Raw genomic sequence first — 23,870 nt, forward strand, 5'->3', positions numbered from 1 at the left:
GTTAACCTCGCAAGTACTGTCTTGGTTGAGAAATTGAATCTTCCAACCATTGATCATCTTCGACCTTACAAGTTGCAAAGTGCTAGTGGTGATATTTGGATACTAAGCACATACTTGTTCCTTTTCGTATTGGCCCATACGTGGATGAGGTGTTGTGTGATGTAGTTCCCCTTCAAGTGACACATGTGCTGTTGGGACAATGGTGGATGTTTAATCGAGAAGTCAAATATGATGGATATACTAATAAGTATTCCTTCACATTTAATTGCCGTCGTACTAGGCTTGTGTCGCTTAATTCTAAGCAACTTTGTATTGATCTAGCATACATGAAGAGTGAGCATGAGCGTTATAGTATGAAGAAAGAGTTAGATGAGAGAATTGTGACTGAAGAGGTAAAATTCGAGGGAGTTGAAAAGGAGAAAGAGGTTGAGAATAATGAGGGGAAAAAGTCAGCTACTGAACATGAAAAAGAAATTAAAAATTCTAAGAGTAAGCTGATTGTGAGAAAGGATGTGAGATCATATGTTTTTTCTAACGATCTTGACTCTACTTTGTTTAGTGTTTCTACTTTTATGCAGGTTAAGCAAGGAAAAATTGAGTTGATCTTGGCATGTTCTATGCCTACATCCATTGGTGAATATCAAACTTTTCATGGAGTTTGCACCTTAAGTGTTGTCTCTCTTTGTCATCCACTGATGTTCAACGTCAACCATGAGCCTGATTTGCTTGCTGGGAGGAATAATGAAGTTTCAAAGGGAGTTTCTACACTTGAAACTTGTTATAAATTTCCTTCTTATTTTGTTGGTGACAATTCTTTCCTCATTGGTCCAAATTCTGATTCCTTACAACCCAGTTTTATTCTTCAATTTGAGGGTTCAAAAGCTACCTATCTCGATCTTGCTCCATTTGTGCTAGATAGGCCATACCAACAACAACTTGCAATGAATTTTGTAACTTTGCACAATCATGTCCGAGACTTTTCTAGCCTGATTGAGCATCACTATGAAGATCCTTATCTTGTGAATGTGAATGGTAAGCTATCAAGTGATTTTATACCTACAAATCCTAATCGTGTGATTTATTGTGTAGGTCCAAATTTGACCATTCATGACACAATGCTGATTAGAGAGCTTTGGAGTGGTTGGAGTAAAGCCTTGAGTTTCCCATGGTGGATTGTGAGCATTTTCAAGCTGACCAAGAGACATGTGCACCGAATTACAATAATCATGACGTATGCAAGTATCCTTCATTCTAAGAGAGCCAATATGTGGAGATTTGAGATGTCATACTGCCAACTCTTGTAGTACCATTCATTTCCAAACACGATTTGAGGACAAATCTTTTTTTCAAGAGGATGTGAACTTGATACGAAATATGGGCCGCTTATGGGCCATGTTTTGGGTTGCAAGAGATTGAATCTTTTAGTAATAGTTAGTAGTTTATTTTCTAGATTTCTATTTTATTTGCTAGGAATAAATTCGGTCCAAGACCTCATGTTGAGTTGGATCCGATTTATAGAGTCTAGGCTCACTATTACTTAAGTTGGTTAATTAGCTTTTATTGGGTTATGTTGGGCCAGCTTAAAGCCTTCATTGGATCGATTATAAGCTGACCATTAGATAGTGGATTTGAGCAGTGGAATCGGGCCAAAGGCCTAGCCTAGCCGAGTTAGGGTTTTCAAGTCACTTTAGGTTTTCAAGTTGTATGGCTATATATAGCCAAGGCAAGAGACCTTCATGGGCAGTTTTTGGACGATTAATAAAAATTACGTTGAGAGTTCTCTCAAGCTTCATTGAAGCACCTTGAATATCTTAGATTTGTATCTTAGGTATTCAATTGACTTATCAATCTAGGACCGCGCTAGATTGTGGCGTCTTCTACAAGTACCGAGGTTCGTTGACCACGTGATCAACGGGTTTAGGTGATCCGCTGCGTTCGTCGTCTTCAACGTGAGTCTCTACCTTCTAGATCCAAGCCTTTCTGTACGGGTTGCATCACACGGTTGGTGCCGTTCGTATCAGATCTAGCCTCTAAAATTTGAAATTCAATTAGAGCTACAATCAAAGTTTAAAACACAATAAACGGAACAAGAATCGGAGTTTTGAGCGCCAAAATATAGCAGCTCAAAGTTGGTTCAAAATGAGGATTGTTAGGCAATTTTTCCGATTTGAAACATAAACTTTGGAACTTCAGTTGGGTATCGAAATGGACTTGGAATGGCACCAAATTTGGTATGATTACACTACCATATAAGGGATACTCCTCTGTTAAATTTCATGTAAAAATTTGTGCGGGAAGTCAGTTAACAAGACTACTAAAGTTCTTGCAATTTCCAAGGCAATTCTGCCTTATGCTTCCGTTTTCCTTTTTTGAACCTTTGGCCAAACAAATCATCTCAACATGGTTCACTTATAAAGGAAAGATCTAAAAAACAACCAACATACACTTGGTAGGTGATTGACACCAAAAGTTTCAAAATAACAAGTCCCAATTCGAGCTAGGCCATCAGCTAGCCAAAATTAGGGTTTTCGATCACTGACGCAGTTCTGTAATTCGGCCACCACTCACTCAATTCAACTTGGAATTAAGCATGGTTGGTGGCGTTGGAAACTAAATCCAACAGGCTACAATTCATCAGAAGAAAGTGTTATGAAATTTAGTTCATAGCTAGCTCAAATTCAAGCAATAAATCCCAACACCTCACTGACTCTCGAGCAGAGCAACAAAACAGAACAGGTAAATTTGGTGAACTGGTACGGCTCACTCACTTCGAATCAGGAAATTGATTTTATACCTTTGGAAAAATGGAAGTGTCTAGTTTCAAATGCCACAAAGGTCACTTGATTTCAACATCTGTGCAGAGAGATATGCTCAATCAAAAATCACTGCCAGGAGTCTCCTGTTACCCGATTTCCAGTTTTGTTTGTCCAAAACTCAATTTTTTCTTAACCGAATCAAGTAATTTTTTGTGAAAACGTTCCACACAACCTAAAAAACATATCTAAAACAAAATCAAGGTCATTTGATCACAAAAAAATTGAACCAAGGGCTCTGCAAAAATAGGGCAAAATCGGCTAAGCTTCTCATGCAACTTTCCTTTGATTTTTTTTTTTTAACTTTTTCAACTTATATCTATTTGTTTAACACTTAATCAACATAAATTACACCCATAATCATCATATCAGACCAATATGTCCATTGTGAGATTTCATAGAGTCCACTCAAATGATTTCCAGGAAAATAAAGATACCCACATGAAGCTACAAGCTTCCAAGTGAATTCTAACTCACTAGAATCAAGTTTCAAAGGTTGGATGATTTACTACCTCTTGGTTGATGAAACTTAGAAATTTCGGCCACTAAGAGCTCCAAGAAAACCATGGAAATGATGCTCTGTTCCTAGTCCAAGTGAGTCTCCAAGTTGTTGTGAGTTTGTGTAGTGAATTTGGAGTGCAAAGGTGCAAGAAAGGAAGTGATATGATGAAGGGCTTTGTTCTTCTTCCTCCTATGGAGTTTCGGCCAACTTGAGAGGATGAGAGAGAGTGAAAAATCTGGTAGTGAAGCTTCTTGGAGAAGCTTGGTAGTTGGTTCAAATTTTTGGCACAAAAGTCAACTCTCAATAGTGCGCGTGCGCGCGCGTTTCGTGCCCGATTCCTCTCGGGTTTGTTTCACTTGTGTACTAAACCTCTAATACACTTCCTTTAACACAATTATTATCCACTCATAGTAGTCTAACAACAATTTTCTATTTTAAAACTAATGCATGAGTTCTCAAATCTCCAAGGTCACTGTACTCTCAAATCGACTATTGCCTCCAAACGCGATTTCACTAAATTTCGCTAAACAAGCTTCCAAAAATTAGATTTATTAACAAAATATTTTGAAAATATATGCAAGTTATAGTTCCATGTAAATGGTTCTAAAAGGGTTAAAATAAATTATTCGGAGAAAATGGGCAATTAATTATTTAAGTAAACTAATAAATAAGTGAATAAATCGATAAAATAAATTACGAGCCCTCACATCCTCTCCTTCTTAAGAGAATTTCGTCCTCGAAATTTTTACCTTAATTTGAGAATAAATCTGGATATTTTTCTCGAATTTTTTCTTCAACTTCCTAAGTTACTTCCTCTAGTCCATGGTTCTTCCAGTGAACTTTCACCTACGGAATCCGCTTGTTCCTCAATTATTTCACCTTACGATCCAGAAGCTTGATCGGTTTCTCCTCATAAGTCAGGGTTTCATCAATTTCAATATTTTCCGGTTGTAGGATTTGAGAAGGGTCTGGGTGATATTTCTGAAGCATGGATACATGGAAAACATTGTGGATTTGAGATAAACTTGGTGGCTATTCCAAATTATAGGCCACATTTTCAACACGTTGGATAATCTTGTACGGCCCTACGATTCTCGGTTGTAATTTCTTTTCGTTTCCAGACATTAAACTTGCTTTCAGAGGAGTAATCTTAAGAAAAATCTGATTTCCAACTGCAAATTCTAAACCCTTCCTTTGATTGTCTGCATAACTCTTCTGACGACTTTGTGCGGGTCTGAATCCTCTGGCGTACCAACTTCATTTTTTCGTTCGCCTCCTCAATCTAAGGCACTGTAGTCAGGTCTAAGATTTTCCACTCACCTATTTCATCCCAACAAATCGGAGATCTACACTTCCGACCATAAAGTGTTTCGTATGGGGCCATTTGAATAGAAGAATGAAAGCTATTGTTATAGGCGAATTCCACCAATGTCAAATACTTACTCCAACTCTCCCCAAAATCCAAAATACAAGTTCTCAACATGTCCTCAAGAGTTTGAATCGTTCTCTCAGACTGTCCATCGGTATGGGGATGGTAAATAGTACTAAAATTCAATTTAGCCCCCAACACTTCTTGCATCTTTTGACAGAATCTCGAAACAAATCTAGGGTCTCTATCTGACACAATACTTACAGGTTTCCTGTGTAACCTGATAATCTCATCCAAGTATAACTTAGCTAACTTCCCCAATGGGTACTTTATATTAATCGGCAGAAAATGAGCCGATTTGGTCAACCTATCCACTATTACCCAAATGGTATCATGACCTCTTTGTGTCCTAGGTAACACTGATACAAAATCCATGGTAATGTTTTCCCATTTCCACTCGGTATCTCCAGAGGTTGCAAAAGTCCTGATGGTTTCTGATGTTTAGCTTTAACTTGTTGACAAATCAAACAGGTTTGGACAAATTGAGCAATCTCCTTTTTCATGCTCTCCCACCATTACAAACTCTTCAAGTTTTGGTACATTTTATTCCCTCCAGGGTGTACCGTAAATTTCGATTGGTGTGCCTCTTCCAAAATTTCCTTCTTAAGTCCTTCATCCTTTGGCACTACGATCCGATTCTGAAACCTCAATACACCATTTAGTCCCAAGTTAAAATCTGACTTCTCTCCCTTTTTGACTTTTTCCAACCACTTTTGCACTTCAGAGTCCTTTTCCTGGGTTTTTTTTATACGTTCCAACAAAGCGGAATTCACTACAATATTCCCAAGAATTACTTTCCTCGGTTCAAATCTAGGGTTCCATATACTAACCTCCTCCAACAAGTGCATTTCTCTAATCATCAATCCTGCCACTTGCACTTGATGACTTAAAGTATCGGCCACTATATTGGCCTTCCCTGGATGGTACTTTATCGTACAATCATAGTCTTCCAAAAATACCATCCACCTACGTTGTCTCAAATTTAGCTCCTTTTGAGAAAATAAATACTTAAGCCTCTTGTGGTCAGTAAAAACCTCAAACGTTATTTCATAAAGGTAATGCCTCCATTTCTTTAAAGCAAACACTACAGCCGCTAATTCCAAATCATGAGTCGGGTAATTCTCTTCGTACGGTTTTAACTTCCTAGAGGCATACGCTATCACTTTCTTATTTTGCATTAATACACACCCCAAACCTTCCTTTGAAGCATTAGTATAGACCACAAAACTATCCTTCCCATTTGGTAGATCTAATACGGGCGCTCTTGTCAAACGTCTCTTCAACTCTTGGAAATTCTCTTCACACTTAGGACTCCATATAAACTTCCTGCTTTTCTTGGTTAATTCAGTCATATGTCCAGCAATCCTAGAAAAATCCTTAATAAATCTCCGGTGATACCCTGCTAACCCTATAAAACTTCGAACTTTAGTAGGGTTTTCCAGTCGCTTCCATTTAGAAACCGCTTCAACTTTGGTTGGATCCACTTTAATCCCATCCTTAGAAATTATATGACCCAAGAATGTCACTTCTTTCAACCAAAACTCACACTTGCTAAACTTAGCATATAATTGATGTTCCCTCGGGGTTTGTAAAATAATTCTCAATTGCTTCTCGTGATCCTCCACAGTCTTAGAGTACACTAGTATATCATCAATAAATACCACCACAAATTGGTCCATATAAGGCTTAAAGACCCTATGCATTAAATCCATAAAAGCAGCAGGTGCATTGGTCAATCCAAATGGCATTACTGCAAACTCAAAGTGTCCATACCTCGAGTTAAAAACAGTCTTGGGTATATCTTTCTCCAAAATCCTCAATTGGTAGTAACCCTGTCTCAAATCCAACTTAGAAAATACTGCCGCCCCTTGCAATTGGTCAAACAATTCATCAATGTGGGGCAAAGGGTACTTATTCTTAATGGTAACATCGTTCAAGCCTCGATAGTCTATGCACAGTCTCAAACTCCCATCTTTCTTCTTGATAAATAAGACCGGGCGCTCCCCACAGTGAATCACTCTCCTTTATAAAATCCCGCTCCAATAGATCCTGTAATTATAATTTTAACGCTTTCAATTCAGTTGGAGCCATTCTATATGGCATCTTAGAGATAGGTGCTACTCCCGAAATCACATCAATCTTAAATGTTATATCTCTTTCCGGGGGCAAAGTCTCTAATTCTTCGGGAAAGACATCTGGATACTCCTTCACTACAGGCATGTCTTCTAATTTCACTTTATCACTAGGGGTATTGATAAGAAAATCCAAATATCCCTAAACTCCCTTACTTAACATTTTTCAAGCTCGAATCCCTGAGATAAGTACAGATGAGGCTAATCTACCCCTTACATCCAATTTCAGGGTTGCCTCTTCCGGAATGCACAATTCTACCGTTTTCGTTTTACAGTTCAACTGAGCATTGTAACGGGCTAACCAGCCCATTCCTAGAATCACATCGTATCTCTTAATCGCTAAGCCTATCAGATCGGCTAGTAATTTCCGTTCTCCAACCCAGATCTCACAATTCTTATATACCAAGTTAGCGATTAAACTTTGATCCCCAGTAGGCGTCCTAACCTCCAAATCATAAGGTAACTTAATTGGTTTCAAGTCTAATCCACCCATGAAATTAGGGTTTACAAAAGAATTCGTTGCACCCGGATCAATTAAAATCTTAGCTAAAGGTGGAAAATAGGGATCGTACCTTTAACCACCTCAGTCGCATCGGGTATCTGTTGATGATCCAGTGCATAAACCCTAGTAGATACCTTTGGCCGACTCCCTCCAGCACTAGTCTACCTAGATGTTGACTTTTCTGGTCTTTGAGTGTTACCTCCTATTTTTGGCGCCTTTGGACAACCTGCGAGTTGGTGCTCGGTGCTACCATAGAATAAACACTTTCCCAACTTTCTCCAACAATCATTTTCTGAGTGGTTTGATTTGCCACAATAACCACAAGTAACTTGAGGTGTCTCTGCCGAACCACTAGAAGGCACTCCTCTCGCTTGAACTGGCCCACTACGACCTCCTCTGGATAAAGCTCCCCCTTGAACTTGCTTTCTCGCACTCTAAGCCTAGTCCTCAGGGGCTATCAGGTGGAACCTCCTCCTCAGGGTCCTCCTCGAGATTCTCCTCCGGATCCTCCTCAACGCCCTCCTGAACTGGACTTTGTACAGCCTCCATCACCACGTCAAACAGCATAGTGGCATCGGCCATGATTTCGGAAGCCCGATCACGGACTTCCTCACCTATCCTAGTAGGTCGAGCCCTAGCTTTCTGAAACTCATCATGGGTGACCTCAGCCGTAGCCACCTCGCCTGCCAAAGTCTCCTCCAACTCAGCAATCCTAGCACTCTGAGCATTCACCATAATGCTCAACTCCTCTACCTCCTGGAGCAGATCTCGATTGGCATCCACCAACTGACGTCGCTTATCGTCAAGAGCAAACACAAGGTGGTTCGGGTAAGCATGTGTCCTCCTACAGACACACCTGCGAAACCTAGTAGAGGGTGAGTAGCGTACACGAGCTCCTCCGCCCCGTGCGTTATTGTAAATTGATCTAAGAGGCTATACATGGCCATTAGCATGGCCATTACCATCAGCAGCAGGTCCTCCGTTCCCATTCTCCATCTCTGCAAAACAACCACAATTTCTAGATTAGAAATTTAAAGTTACGAATTCGTTCAAATATAACTTAGGGTATGACTAAGTCATCTCATCTCAAATCTTAAGGGTAAAATCTCTAATATATTTCCCAAATAAATCTCTAACCTAGCGTTCTGATACCAACTGTGACATCCCCACTTCTCCTTAAGGCGAACCAAAGGATATCGGCGGGACGCTTGCCCAACTCTCGCCAGGACTCAATACAATACCAGTTCAAACTTAAAGATACAATACTGACAACGACATCGGAATAAAAGTACGAAGTCATTTCTATACATGAGCATTCAACCTTACATCACAAGTTCAAGGTACATCCTCTTTTCAAAATATACAACTTCCAAATTGTCTAGTCAAATACATTCAAATCCCTAATCGAAAGTTCAACCAAAAAGCTTCTCCAACTGTCACTCCATATCGGTTCCTGTTGAGGAAAACAAATCTACGGGGTGAGCGATTGCTCGTGAGGCCAAGAAACACACATGCAAGCACGTTGTCCAAATAACAATCCCATTTAACAAGTAAAACAGTAACATTCAAGTAAATAACAATTTGGGCGAGAAAATAGTCAGAAACAATTCAAGGATATGGAAGCTCTCAGGAGCTAAGTTCCATTTGCTTTGTCAATGCTCGATCAATTACCTCCCCGCGATGACACTCCGTCAATCGGGTCGGTATTTAGTCTGTAGAAACTTCACTTATTCGTTCCCCGTTCACCATTACATACCCCAGTACCGGGCCCGTTCTTCTTTTATATAAGGCGATACTACTCGAGTATGCCAAGCAAGATCTCTTAATAGATCAAGCTTATGTTTTTCGCATGGCTCGCCAAGATTCCCGACCAAACCCATGCCGGCTCGAGTCCAAGGTCGGCCAATGAGATTTGGGCGTCCCTCTACTATTACCACTAAGAGTCGAAGAGATTCACTCCGAGCGACTTATGCAACCATAGCATAACTAATCACTGAAATATTTCACTTAAATATTCACTTCAGGTAATTCATTTCAAGTAATTCAAATATACTTCACTTAAATGAGAACGAGTGCGATAAAGTACACACTCTACTCGGCAATTTCATAATACTTAATCACTAATAACAATTAAGCATGTAACACTTTTCACACACTTGACACTCACCTAGTCAAAACGAGAGTGTGGTACTCAATTCAAGTGTTTAAGCGTCAGTTGTGAGATCCTCTTGAAGGTCCCCTTGAATGCCTGAGTAAACAATAATTATCTCTCACACACTATGGCTTAAGACCCCCTCAATTATCAAGGAAGATTATACTCTTGTACAATCTAAGAAAATATCATGAAAATGAACCTTAATTATTCGTAAATCGAGGCTCAAAAGTGGGGTTTAATAATACAATGAAAAACTGATTTTCATCTTTCAAATCAAGTGTAAAACGGTCAAGCAATATCGAAGAGAAATGGAGAGTTCTAAAAACTCAATTTCCTTTAAATTCAGAAATTCCAGATTTGAGGTGCATTCTTTGAAAAATCATATCTCACTCTCCGTAGGTCCAAAATTGGAAAACTTGGTACCGTTAGAAATTAATTCCAAAATACTAAAAGTTCCTAGAAGACACTTTTTCATGATTCTAAATGGAAGACACTCAAATTTTGGCTAAAAGCTACTGACTTGCACTTCCAAGACAGATTCGGGGTTGGTTTTTGGTAAATATTGAAAATTTGGCAAAATTCACTGAATGTGAACTAGCCTCTAAAATTTGAAACTCAATTAGAGTTATAATCAAAGTTTAAAACACAGCAAACGGAACAAGAATCGGACTTTTGAGCGCCAAAATATAGCAGTTCAAAGTTGGTTCAAAATGAGGATTGTTAGGCAATTTTCTAGATTTAAAACATAAACTTTGGGACTTCAGTTGGGTATCGAAATGGACTTGGAATGACACCAAATTTGGTATGATTACACTACCATATAAGGCATACTCCTCTGTCAAATTTCATGTAAAAATTCGTATGGGAAGTCAGTTAACAAGATAACTAAAGTTCCAGGAATTTTCAAGGCAATTCGGGCTTATGCTTCCGTTTTCCTTTTTCGAACCTTTGGCCAAAGAAATCATCTCAAACATGGTTCACTTATGAAGGAAAGATCTAAGAAACATCCAACATACACTTGGTAGGTGATTGACACCAAAAGTTTCAAAATAACAAGTCCCAATTCGAGCTAGGCCATCGGCTAGCCAAAACTAGGGTTTTCGATCACCGATGCAATTCAGTAAGTCGACCACAACTCACTCAATTCAACTTGGAATTAAGAATGATTGGTGGCGTTGGAAACTACATCCAATAGGCTAAAATTCATCAGAAGAAAGTGTTTTAAAATTCAGTTCATAGCTAACTCAAATTCAAGCAACAATTCCCGACACCTCACTGACTCTCGAGCAGAGCAACAAAACAAAACAGGTAACTTTGGTAAACTGGTACTGCTCATTCACTTCGAATCAGAAAATACATTTTATACTGTTGGAAACTGGAAGTGTCTAGTTTCAAATGTCACAAAGGTCACATGATTTCAACATCAGAGCAGAGAGATATGCTCAATCAAAAATCACTGCCAGGAGACCCCTGTTACACGATTCCCAGTTTTGTTCTTGTCCAAAACTCAACTTTTTCTTAACCATATCAAGTAATTTTTTGTGAAAACTTTCCACACAACCTAAACAACATATCTACAACAAAATCAAGGTCATTTGATCACAAAAAAATTGAACCAGGGGCTCTGTAAAAACAGGGCAAAATCGGCTAAGCTTCTCATGCAACTTTCATTGACTTTTTTCCACTTTTTCAACTTATATCTATTTGTTTAACACTTAATCAACATAAATAACACCCATAATCATCATATCAGACCAACATGTCCATTGTGGGATTTTATAGAGCCCACTCAAATGATTTCCAGCAAAATAAAGATACCCACATGAAGTTACAAGCTTCCAAGTGAATTCTAACTCACTAGAATCAAGTTTCAAAGGTTGGATAATTTACTACCTCTTGGTTGATGAAACTCAGAAATTTCGACCACTAAGAGCTCCAAGAAACCATGGAAATGATGCTCTGTTCCTACTCCAAGTGAATCTCCAAGTTGTTGTGAGTTTGTGTAGTGAATTTGGAGTGCAAAGGTGCAAGAAAGGAAGTGATATGATGAAAGGCTTTGTTCTTCTTCCTCCTATGGAGTTTCGGCCAGCTTGAGAGGATGAGAGAGAGTGAAAAATCTGATAGTGAAGCTTCTTGGAGAAGCTTGGTAGTTGGTTCAAATTTTTGGCACAAAAGTCAACTCTCAATAGTGCGCGTACGCGCGCGTTTTTGCCCGATTCCTCTCGGGTTTGTTTCACTTGTGTACTAAACCTCTAATGCACTTCCTTTAACACTATTATTATCCACTCTTAGTAGTCTAACAACAATTTTCTATTTTAAAACTAACGCATGAGTTCTCAAATCTCCAAGGTCACTGTACTCTCAAATCGACTATTGCCTCCAAACGCGATTTCACTAAATCTCGTTAAACGAGCTTCCAAAAATTAAATTTGTTAACGGAACATTTTAAAAATATATGCAAGTTATAATTCCATGTAAATGGTTCTAAAAGGGTTAAAATAAATTATTCGGAGAAAATGGGGAATTAATTATTTAAGTAAACTAATAAATAAGTGAATAAATCGATAAAATAAATAAATAAGATAAAATAAATTACGAGTCCTCACATCCTCTCCCCCTTAAGAGAATTTCGTCATCGAAATTTTTACCTTGATTTGAGAATAAATCTGGATATTCTCCTCGAATTTCTTCTTCAACTTCCCAGGTTGCTTCCTCTAGTCCATGGTTCTTCCAGAGAACTTTCACCAACGGAATCCGCTTGTTCCTCAATTATTTCACCTTACGATCTAGAAGCTTGATCGGTTTCTTCTCATAAGTCAGGGCTTCATCAATTTCAATATTTTTCGGTTGTAGGATATGAGAAGGGTCTGGGTGATATTTCTTAAGCATGGATACATGGAAAACATTGTGGATTCGAGATAAACTTGGTGGCAATTCCAACTTATAGGCCACATTTCCAACACGTTGGATAATCTTGTACGGCCCTACGAATCTCGGTTGTAATTTCTTTCCGTTTCCAGACATTAAACTTGGTTTCAGAGGAGTAATCTTAAGAAAAATCTGATCTCCAACCGCAAATTCAAAGTCCTTCCTTCGGTTGTCTGCATAACTCTTCTGACGACATTGTGCGGTCTGAATCCTCTGGCGTACCAACTTCACTTTTTCGTTCGCCTCCTCAATCCAAGGCACTGTAGTCGGGTCTAAGATTTTCCGCTCACCTATTTCATCCCAACAAATCGGAGATCTACACTTCCGACCGTAAAGTGTTTCGTACAGGGCCATTTGAATAGAAGAATGAAAGCTATTGTTATAGGCGAATTCCACTAATGTCAAATACTTACTCCAACTCTTCCCAAAATCCAAAACACATGTCCTCAAGAGTTTGAATCGTTCTCTCAGGCTGTCCATCGGTTTGGGGATGGTAAGTAGTACTAAAATTCAATTTAGTTCCCAACACTTCTTGCATCTTTTGCCAGAATCTCGAAACCAATCTAGGGTCTCTATCGGACACAATAGTTACAAGTATCCCGTGTAATCTGATAATCTTATCCAAGTATAACTTAGCTAACTTCTCCAATGGGTACTTCATATTAATCGGCAGAAAATGAGCCGATTTGGTCATCCTATCCACTATTACCCAAATGGCATCATGACCTCTTTGTGTCCCAAGTAACCCTGATACAAAATCCATGGTAATGTTTTCCCATTTTCACTCGGGTATCTCCAGAGGTTGCAAAAGTCCTGATGGTTTCTGATGTTCAGCTTTAACTTGTTGACAAATCAAACAGGTTTAAACAAATTGAGCAATCTCCTTTTTCATACTCTCCCACCAATACAAACTCTTCAAGACTTGGTATATTTTATTCCCTCAAGGGTGTACCGTAAACTTCGATTGGTATGCCTCTTCCAAAATTTCCTTCTTAAGTCCCTCATCCTTTGCCACTACGATCCGATTCTGAAATCTCAATACACCATTTAATCCCAAGTTAAAATCTGACTTCTCTCCCTTTTTGACTTTTTCCAACCACTTTTGCACTTCAGGGTCCTTTTCCTGGGGTTCTTTGATACGTTCCAACAAAGCGGAATTCACTACAATATTCCCAAGAATTACTTTCCTCGGTTCAAGTTTAGAGTTCCATATACTAACCTCCTCCAACAAGTGTATTTCTTTAATCATCAATCCTGCCACTTGCACTTGACGACTTAAAGCATCGGCCACTGCATTGGCCTTCCTTGGATAGTACTTTATCGTGCAATCATAGTCTTCCAAAAATTTCATCCACCTACGTTGTCTCAAATTTAGCTCCTTTTGAGAAAATAATACTTAAGGCTCTAGTGGTTAGTAAAAACCTCAAACGTTACTCCATAAAGGTAATACCTCCATTTCTTTAAAGCAAACACTACAGCCGCTAATTCCAAATCATGAGTCGGGTAATTCTCTTCGTGCGGTTTTAACTTCCTAGAGGCATACGCTATCACTTTCTCATTTTCCATTAATACACACCCCAAACCTTCCTTTGAAGCATCAGTATAGACCACAAAACTATCCTTCCATTTGGTAGAGCTAATACAAGCGCTCTTGTCAAACGTCTTTTCAACTCTTGAAAACTCTCTTCACACTTAGAACTCCATATAAACTTCCCGCTTTTCTTGGTTAATTTAGTCATGGATCCAGCAATCCTAGAAAAATTCTTGATAAATCTCCGGTAATACCCTGCTAACCATATAAAACTTCAAACTTTAGCAGGGTTTTCCGGTCGCTTCCATTTAGAAACCGCTTCAACTTTGGTTGGATCCACTTTAATCCTATCCTTAGAAATTATATGACCCAAGAATGTCACTTCTTTCAACCAAAACTCACACTTGCTAAACTTAGCATATAATTGATGTTCCCTCAGGGTTTGTAAAATAATTCTCAAATGCTTCTCGTGATTCTCCATAGTCTTAGAGTACACTAGTATATCATCAATAAATACCACCACAAATTGGTCCAGATAAGGCTTAAAGACCCTGTACATTAAATCCATAAAAGCAGCAGGTGCATTAGTCAATTCAAATGGCATTATTGCAAACTCAAAGTGTCCATACCTCGAGTTAAAAGCAGTCTTGGGTATATCTTTCTCCAAAATCCTCAATTGGTAGTAACCCTGTCTCAAATCCAACTTAGAAAATACTATCGCCCCTTGCAATTGGTCAAACAATTCATCAATGTGGGGCAAAGGGTACTTATTCTTAATGGTGACATCGTTCAAGCCTCGATAGTCTATGCACAGTCTCAAACTCCCATCTTTCTTCTTGACAAATAAGACTGGGGCTCCCTACGGTGAATCACTCTCCTTTATAAAACTCCGCTCTAATAGATCCTATAATTGTAATTTTAACTCTTTCAATTCAGTTGGAGCCATTCTATATGGCGTCTTAGAGATAGGTGCAACTCCCGGAGTCACATCAATCTTAAATGCTATATCTCTTTCCGGAGGTAAAGACTCTAACTCTTCGGGAAAGACATCTGATTACTCCTTCACTACAGGCATGCCTTCTAATTTCACTTTATCACTAGGGGTATTGATAAGAAAAGCCAAATATCCCTGAATTCCCTTACTTAACATTTTCCTAGCTCGAATCCCTGAGATAAGTGCAAATGAGGCTAATCTACCCCTTACATCCAATTTCAGGGTTGCCTCTCCCAGAATGCACAATTCTACCATTTTCGTCTTACAATTCAATTGAGCATTGTAACGGGCTAACTAGTCCATTCCTAGAATCACATCGTATCCCTTAATCGCTAAGCCTATCAGATCGGCTAGTAATTTCCGTTCTCCAACCCAGATCTCACAATTCTTATATACCAAGTTAGCGATTAAATTTTGATCCCCAGTAGGCGTCCTAATCTCCAAATCAAAAGATAACTTAATTGGCTTCAAGTCTATTCCACCCATGAAATTAGGGTTTACAAAAGAATGCGTTGCACCCGAATCAATTAAAATCTTAGCTAAACGGTGGAAAATAGGGATCGTACCTTCAACCACCTCAGTCGTATCGGGTATCTATTGATGATCCAGTGCATAAACCCTAGCAGGTACCTTTGGTCGACTCCCTCCAGCACTAGTCTGCCTAGAGGTTGACTTTTCTGGCCTTCGAGTGCTACCTCCTATTTTTGGCGCCTTTGGTCAACCTGCGAGTTGGTGCTCAGCGCTACCGCAAAATATACATTTTCCCAACTTTCTCCAACATTCATTTTTCGAGTGATTTGATTTGCCACAATAACCACAAGTAACTTGAGGTGTCACTACCGAACCTCTAGAAGGCACTCCTCTAGCTTGAACTGGCCCACTACGACCTCCTCTGGATAAAGCTCCCCTTGAAGCTCCAGTGGTTCTCACTCCTCCCATTCCTCTTTCCAACTTAGAATGTGGGGCACTCTTACTAGCCTGTCCGGAAGTATGACTAGAAAAGTTTCTTTTCTTATTGTGGAAATCCCTAACTTGCATTCTCGCACTCTCAACTCTTTGCGCTTTCTCTAGAGCCTCAGTAAAAGTAGCGATTTGGATCGCAGCCAAGCCCTCCTGGATTTCTACATTAAGCCCTTGTACAAAACGTCTTATCCTCTTCCGCTCGTTGGTCACCAATTCGGGAGCGTACTTAGACAGTTTAGTAAATTTCCTTTCATACTCAGCTACACTAAGAGTTCCTTGTTTCAACTTTATAAATTCGTCCTCTCGTTTCTCTTAGATCAAAGGTAGAAGGAATTTCTCATTGAACTCGCTCGTGAAATTCTTCCAAGTCCAAAGGGTTTGGGCTCTCTCCCATTTTCCCTTTATCATGTCCCACCAGGATCGTGCTACTCCCTCAAATTGGAAAGCAGCAAAATTCACTCGCCTATCTTCGATATAGTCTAAGACGGCAAATATATTGGTCATCCTCTCCAACCAGTTCTCCGCTACCTCAGGGTTAGGTTCTCCAGTGAATTTAGGCGGGTTAAATTTCAGGAACCTCTCCAAAACCCTATCTTCCCCTCTATCCTGGCCCCCGGGCTAGTTAAGTGGTCCTGGACCCTATCTCTCAACTAACCGTTCAAGGATATCAGTCATCCTATTAATGGCAGTAGCCACTTGATTTCCCTTTAAATTTCCTTGTCCCTGAGTCGGCCCAGTTGCCGATCCCTGATCATCTCCTTGAGGTTGGACTTGCCTAGACCCTCGCCCACGACCTCGAACTCTCCTTCGTCCGTCCATAATTCTAATGGTGCCTAATGCAAAATTAAAAGTGATTGCGCGAGAAAATACTCAAAACAAGAGCCAATCGAGAAACATTGGAAATAACAATAATTTACATTCATTAACACTTCAAAGTTCATACAATTAGCAAGTCATGGGGAAAATTACAAAAATATAGCACACAGGAGCCACAAAAGTACTTTTAGGCATATACAACTAAAGTAAAGTCAAGTGCCTCAAAAGTAGGGCACACAGTCAAACAAAAATACAATGGCCTTGGCACTAGCATCACCCCAGCTAATTCTAACTACATCAGTCAAAAGGTCGGTCACTCTAAGCCTAGTCCTCAGGGGCTATCGGGTGGAATCTCCTCCTCTGGATCCTCCTCCGGATCCTCCTCAACGCCATCCTAAACTGGACTCTGTACAGCCTCCATCACCTCGTCAATCAGCATAGTGGCATCAACCATGATTCCGGAAGCCCGATCACGGACCTCCTCACCTATCCTAGTAAGTCGAGCCCTAACTCTCTGAAGCTCATCATGGGTGACCTCAGCTGTAGCCACCTCGCCTGCCAAAGTCTCCTCCAACTCAGCAATCCTAGCACTCTGAGCATTCACCATAATGCTCAGCTCCTCTACCTTCTGGAGCAGATCTCGGTTGGCATCCACCAACTAACGTCGTTGATCGTCAAGAGCAAACACAAGGTGGTTTGGGTAAGCATGTGTCCTCCTACAGATACACCTGGGAAACCTAGTAGAGGGTGAGTAGCGTACACGAGCTCCTCCGCCCCGTGCGTTATAGTAAATGGATATAAGAGGCTATAAATGGCCATTAGCATGGCCATTATCATCAGCAGTAGGTCCTCCGTTCCCATTGATGCGCGACGGATCTAGACGAACACCAAGTTGAATCGATATGCGGAACTCTGACCCTTCTAGAATCACAAGTCACGAACTAAGGATAATCCTTAACCCAAGACTAGCGAATTTAGTGAACCAAAAGTATAGTTAGAAGAACGCCACAACCAAGGAGACTACTTGATTGATAAGTTCAATGAACAGCTTGAGATTGATTCTCAAGTATTCAAAGGAAATTCTCTTGAGGCAAGAGAGAGTGAAATAACTCACATATATTTTATAAAATCTGAATTGTCCCCTAACGAATGAAAACCTAGGCTATATATAGCCTTACAGGACTCAAACCCTAGAATGTCCAATGGACGATCTTGCCCTTCATTAAGGGTGAAAATATCTAACAACTAATTGACTAAAATTAAGACTCTGAATTCGGCCAAAGTGAAGTTAAAATTGACCGAAATTATTAATGCTAACAAACAACTAATAATGGTAACCAAAACCCTAATTAGCAAGCTAGTGCTCCGTGAACTAGTCTTCACTTGGTTCCTCCATTTGAAGGAAAGTGTATAGAGTAGTTTCTCCATTATGTAATCCTTCAATGGTCCTCAAGTCATCACCAACTCGTTCTTGAATCGTGCAAACAAGAGCTTGAAGTGATTCTTGAATTCTCCTAGCACGCGCTCTTGTAATTGGACCACTGGGTATTTGCATGACCTGAGCACTAGAAGTTTGAGCAGCCTTGAGCCCCTCCTCATTAGTCCCCTCCTCTTGAAGGCGATTTGTCCCCAAATCAAACTCATCGTCTGCATGAAAAGGACTCAAGTCAGATACATTAAAAGTAGCATGTACCCCATACTCACCTGGAAGTTCAAGTTTGTAGGCATTGTCATTTATACGCTCCAGGACTTGGAATGGATCATCTCCCCGTGGAAGTAGCTTACTACGCCATTTGACTGGAAACCTCTCTTTGCGCATGTGTATCCATACCCAATCGCCAGGCTCAAAGACCATCTTGCGGCGCCCCTTGTTGGCACTTTGGATGTATTGAAGTGTACGCTTCTCGATGTTGGCTCGCACCTTAGTGTGTAACTCACGTACATATGCAGCCTTGGTCTTACCATCCAAGTTAACTCTCTCATGAACAGGTAAAGGAGTTAAATCCAAAGGTGTGAGAGGGTTAAAACCATACACAATTTCAAACGGTGAATAACGTGTAGCAGAATAGACAGTGCGATTGTATGCAAATTCCACATGTGGTAAGCAATCTTCCCAAGATTTAATGTTCTTTTTAATAACTGCGCGCAATAGGGTAGATAAAGTCCTATTAACCACTTCAGTTTGACCATCAGTTTGTGGGTGGCTAGAAGTAGAAAATAGCAATTTAGTACCTAGTTTACACCACAAAGTTTTCCAAAAATAGCTAAGGAATTTGGCGTCCCTATCAGAAACAATAGTGCGTGGCATGCCATGTAATCTAACTATCTCACGAAAGAATAAATCTGCAACATGCTTAGCATCATCTGTTTTAAGACAAGGAATAAAATGGGCCATTTTGGAGAAGCGGTCAACTACCACATAGATTGAATCATGTCCTTTTCTAGTTCTAGGTAGTCCAAGCACAAAATCCATTGACAGATCAACCCATGGTTCCTGTGGAATTGGCAAAGGTGTATAGAGACCATAAGGGTGTACCTTTGATTTTGCTTGGTGACAAGTCACGCACCTTTCGATGTGTCGTTCCACGTCACTCCTCATGCGTGGCCAGAAGAAATGTTCTTGGAGAATCATTAAGGTCTTGGCAATGCCGAAGTGTCCCATTAGCCCTCCTCCATGAGATTCTCGTACTAGGAGTGTGCGCATGGAGCTCTTGGGAATGCAAAGCCTGTCCTTGTAGTACAAGAACCCTTGAGAGATGAAATAATGCTCACGAGAGTGTCGTGGCAAGGATGAATAAATCTCACCAAAATCTGAGTCAGTTGCATAAAGTTCTTTAAGAAATTCAAAACCAAGCAACTTAGCATCTAATGTAGTGATAAGTGTATGCCTTCGCGAGAGTTCATCAGCCACTACATTCGTCTTACCTGTCTTGTATTTGATCACAAAGGTAAAACTGTCAATGAAGGTAATCCATCGTGCATGTCGCTTACTTAACTTGTCTTGAGACTTGATATGCTTGAGCGACTCATGATATGTGTGCAAGACAAACTCACGAGGGCGAAGGTAATGTTGCCATGTTTGTAGAGCTCGCACTAAGGCCATTAGTTCCTTGTCATAGGTTGAGTAATTTAGAGCAGCTCCATTCAACTTCTCGCTAAAGTAGGCAACCGGGCGACCCTCTTGGAGTAAAACAGCTCCAATACCTATACCAGAAGCATCACACTCTACTTCAAAAGCTTTGTCAAAATTAGGTAAACTAAGAACAGGTGCATGTGTGAGCTTGTGTTTAAGTAATTGGAAAGACTTAGCTTGTTCCTCTCCCCAATGAAATTGCACATCTTTCTTGACAATCGACGTAAGTGGGGCAGCAATTGTGCTAAAGTCCTTGACAAAACGCCTATAGAAGCTTGCCAAGCCATGGAAACTTCGCACCTCACTTACATTGGTAGGGGTTGGCCATTCACTAATAGCCTTCACCTTTTCTTGATCAACATGAATTCCCTGCTCACTAACAACATATCCTAGGAAAACCAATTGATTTGGGCAAAAGGTACACTTCTTAAGGTTAGCGTAGAGGCTTGCCTTGCGAAGTGCGTCGAGGACCATTTGTAAATGCACAACATGCTCATCTAGAGTCTTACTATAGATCAAAATGTCATCAAAGTAAACGACCACAAATTTACCAATGAAAGAGCGTAAAACATGATTCATGAGTCTCATAAAAGTACTTGGTGCATTGGTTAGCCCGAAAGGCATGACCAACCACTCAAAAAGTCCATGTTTTGTCTTAAATACAGTTTTCCATTCATCTCCTTCTTTCATGCGAATTTGATGGTAACCACTTTTCAAATCAATCTTAGTAAAAATGATAGCACCATGTAATTCATCAAGCATGTCATCCAAACGAGGTATGGGATGGCGGTACTTTACCGTGATGGCATTAATTGCCCTACAATCAGTGCACATTCTCCATCCTCCATCTTTCTTTGGAACAAGTAGAACTGGTACAGCACAAGGGCTTAGACTCTCCTGAATCCAACCCTTACTAAGCAACTCCTCCACTTGTCGTTGTTGCTCCTTGGTTTCCTCAGGATTGGTCCTATATGGTGCCTTGTTTGGAAGGGAAGATCCAGGAATGAAATCAATTTGATGTTCAATTCCCCTTAATGGAGGCAAACCAGTAGGTATATCCTCAGGAAAGACGTCTTGATACTCCTGTAAGAGGTTAGTAATAATACTAGGCAAAGAAGCATCAAGAGCATTAGTGAGTAAGGATTCCTTGCCAAATAAAATAAATAAAATCTGATTAGAATGCAAGGCCTGTCTCACATTTTTCACCTTGGCAAGCATGATGGGTTTTCTCTCCTGTGTGGGCTCTAAGGCCGAATGAGAGTGATCCAACTTGCTTGAAGAAGGGTCGGCCGTCACTAATTTCTTAGCTTTGGCGTTGTCCTTCTTGGTGGTAGTATGCAAGTCATACTCTTGTTGTAGACTAACTTGATCCTCATGCACTTGTTGAGGTGTAAGAGGTGCAAGTGTAATCTTTTTACAATTATGTATGAAAGAGTATTTGTTCAAGAAACCATCAAAAGTGACTCTTTTGTCAAATTGCCAAGGACGCCCTAAGAGTATATGTGCAGCTTGCATTGGTACTACATCACACATAACATCATCTTCATACCTACCAATGCGAAAAGTAACCAAAACTTGTTTATGAACACGTACCTCTCCACTGTTGTTTAACCACTGAAGCTTGTAGGGACGGGGGTGCTCACTAGTTGGCAAGTTTAGTTTCTCCACCATTAATGCACTAGCAACATTAGTGCAACTTCCGGGGTCAATCACCAAGCTGCATACCTTGTTGGTCACATGGCACCTAGTGTAAAAGATGTTGTCACGTTGAAGCTCATCTTTACTAGCTTGAGTAGCTAGGGCCCTTCTTGCTACCAAACCAACTTTGTCTTGAGTTGGAACTTCCTCTATCTCATCTTCCTCTTCAACCAAGGGAGGCATGTCTTTGTAATCCTCCTCTTCATCATCAGTGACAATGTCTCCATTTGGTAGGACAAGCATGGTCCTTGGGTTTGGACATTGGCTTGCAATATGCCCAACTCCTTGACACCTCCAACATTTGGTGTCACGATTCCTAGGTTTTGGAGTTTCAATTGTTGTCTTGGAAATAACCTTGGAGTCGGTTTTGGTAAAAGGTGGCCGTGAGCTTGACCCGTGATCTTGCTTCGGCTTTGGAGGGTTCCAAGCGTTCGGACCTCTCTCCTCCCTTTTGGGCTGGAATGGTCGAGTAAATGGTTGCGGATTAGGGTTATAATTTCTGGTGGTACCCCTCCGCTTGAGCCTTTGCTCAATCTTGATAGCCTTTTCCACCATATCTTCTATCTCCACATAGTATTGAAGCTCAAGTTGATCGGCTATTTCAACCCTCAGACCACTGAGAAATCTTGCCATTGTAGCCTCTCGATCTTCTTGAATATCAGCTCTCAACATGGAGATTTCCATGTCCTTGTAGTAGTCCTCAACTGAGCGTTGACCTTGTGTCAAGGTTTGAAGTTTTTGGTACAAGTCTCTATGGTAGTGACTTGGTACAAATCGCTTCTTCATCAGTCTCTTGAGCTCAGTCCAAGTAGTTATAGATGGTTCTCCACACCTTCTCCTGCTTGTAGCCACTTGTTCCCACCAAACTATGGCATAGTCGGTGAATTCTACTACGGCAAGTCTCAATTTTTGTGCATCGGTGTAGTCATTACAATCGAACACTAGCTCTACTCGACTCTCCCATTCAAGGTATGTATCCGGATCAGATTTGCCTTGGAAAGGAGGAATCTTCATCTTAATCCCCTTGATTGCATCACCGATTGCTCTTGTGTTTCGCTTCGGTCTTCCTTGCTCGTATGCCTCATGTTCCGAATCGGCATTGGAGTCACTAGATTCCTCCAGGGTGGATTTTCCCCTAGATTTCCGAGAAGAAACCCTAGATGAACTTAGTTGATCATTCTGCTCATGGATTGTTTCCAGCCTTTGGTCAAATCTCCTCTGCATTTCCTTCCACATATCATCCATTTTACGTGATAACTGAGCAATGGTAAGTTCATTTTCCTGAGACATGGTGAAACCTGCAAAACTTGACAAATTGTTAGTAGAAAAATGCCTCACTTGCTCCCTTAAGTGTTTCACTCAAGTGCTTATATCACTCTAATGCTCTCACCAATTCACTTCTCAAGCCACTTGATTGTTTCCTTTGAAGAAATCAGAAATTTTCACAAAGAAGTTCAATCGAACCTTAATCAAATAGTATCCAATTGTACCAAAGCAAGAGTAGAAACGGAAAGCTCAAGTAATGAATTCGATAAGGAATGGAACGAGGAAAAAGTGATGTAAAAAAATGTCCAAGTACAATGATGGAGTTTCCCCAGTGTTTACTTAATTTCCTAGTTGATTTTTGGGAACCAAGTTAGGTGTTGGATTTGTTTGGAAAATTCCTTAAAGTCGGCTATCCAAATCAGAATTGTTACCAAAAAAAATTTCCAGATTTCGTTCCCCTTAACCTTCCTCAAAATCGGCTATACCAAATCAGGGTTATTTCCAAAAATTTTCCAGATTTCCTTCTCCTTATTCCTTTCCTAAAGTCGGCTGGTCAACCAAGTGTAAAACAGATTTTGGTAGCTTCCTATTCTACCCGAAACTATCCTCCGAAAATTCCAGAATTTTGCTGCTAAAACCCCTCCATAAACTCGGCTATACTCCCCTCTCCTTGCTCCCAAATTTCGTCCCTTACTCCCCCCAAAGACAAGCAATTCGGCCCCTTCCCTTCGTTCCACACAAGGACAGATTTGACTCTTGGTCCTAAGCAATGGCGTCACAAGATAATGCAAGTGATGTTACACAAGAATTCCCTAAGCGGCTTGCCCATGAAACCTCCAAGAGATTTTCTCCTAAAACAAGAAAGCCCTGTATGGATGCAAGAGCGTACAAGAAACTTTTTGTACGAAAGGAGGTACAAGTCTTCAAGAATCAAGATGATCAAGCATCTCAAAGGGTGATACAAATAATCAAGAGGCCAAGTGTTGGAGACCTTCAAGAGGAGGTTGG

General features: G+C 40.3%; 1 protein-coding gene across 1 annotated transcript; it reads right to left on the reverse strand.

Moving 5' to 3' along the window:
* Positions 1-7,825: 7,825 nt before the first annotated feature.
* LOC140036360 (uncharacterized) lies at positions 7,826-22,841 on the reverse strand. The gene is made up of 7 exons (XM_072077737.1): positions 21,207-22,841; positions 20,829-21,128; positions 19,180-20,750; positions 18,459-18,819; positions 17,178-17,423; positions 8,318-8,376; positions 7,826-8,222 (listed from the first exon to the last, which is right to left on the reverse strand). The coding sequence occupies exons 1-7, from the start codon at positions 22,839-22,841 to the stop codon at positions 7,826-7,828; spliced, it is 4,569 nt and encodes a 1,522-aa protein (XP_071933838.1).
* Between the last annotated feature and the right edge of the window lie 1,029 nt (positions 22,842-23,870).

Source organism: Coffea arabica, chromosome 2e, assembly GCF_036785885.1.
Source record: "Coffea arabica cultivar ET-39 chromosome 2e, Coffea Arabica ET-39 HiFi, whole genome shotgun sequence".
Taxonomy (NCBI): domain Eukaryota; kingdom Viridiplantae; phylum Streptophyta; class Magnoliopsida; order Gentianales; family Rubiaceae; genus Coffea; species Coffea arabica.

Coding starts and splice junctions, on each gene's coding strand:
- LOC140036360 (XM_072077737.1), bottom strand. CDS start 22,841: ATGGATGATATGTGGAAGGAAATGCAGAGGAGATTTGACCAAAGGCTG. Junction 20,751..20,828: donor CCAAGGAGCAACAACGACAA/GTGGAGGAGTTG, acceptor CTTGTTCCAAAG/AAAGATGGAGGATGGAGAAT. Junction 18,820..19,179: donor CATGATTCAATCTATGTGGT/AGTTGACCGCTT, acceptor TTCTGCTACACG/TTATTCACCGTTTGAAATTG.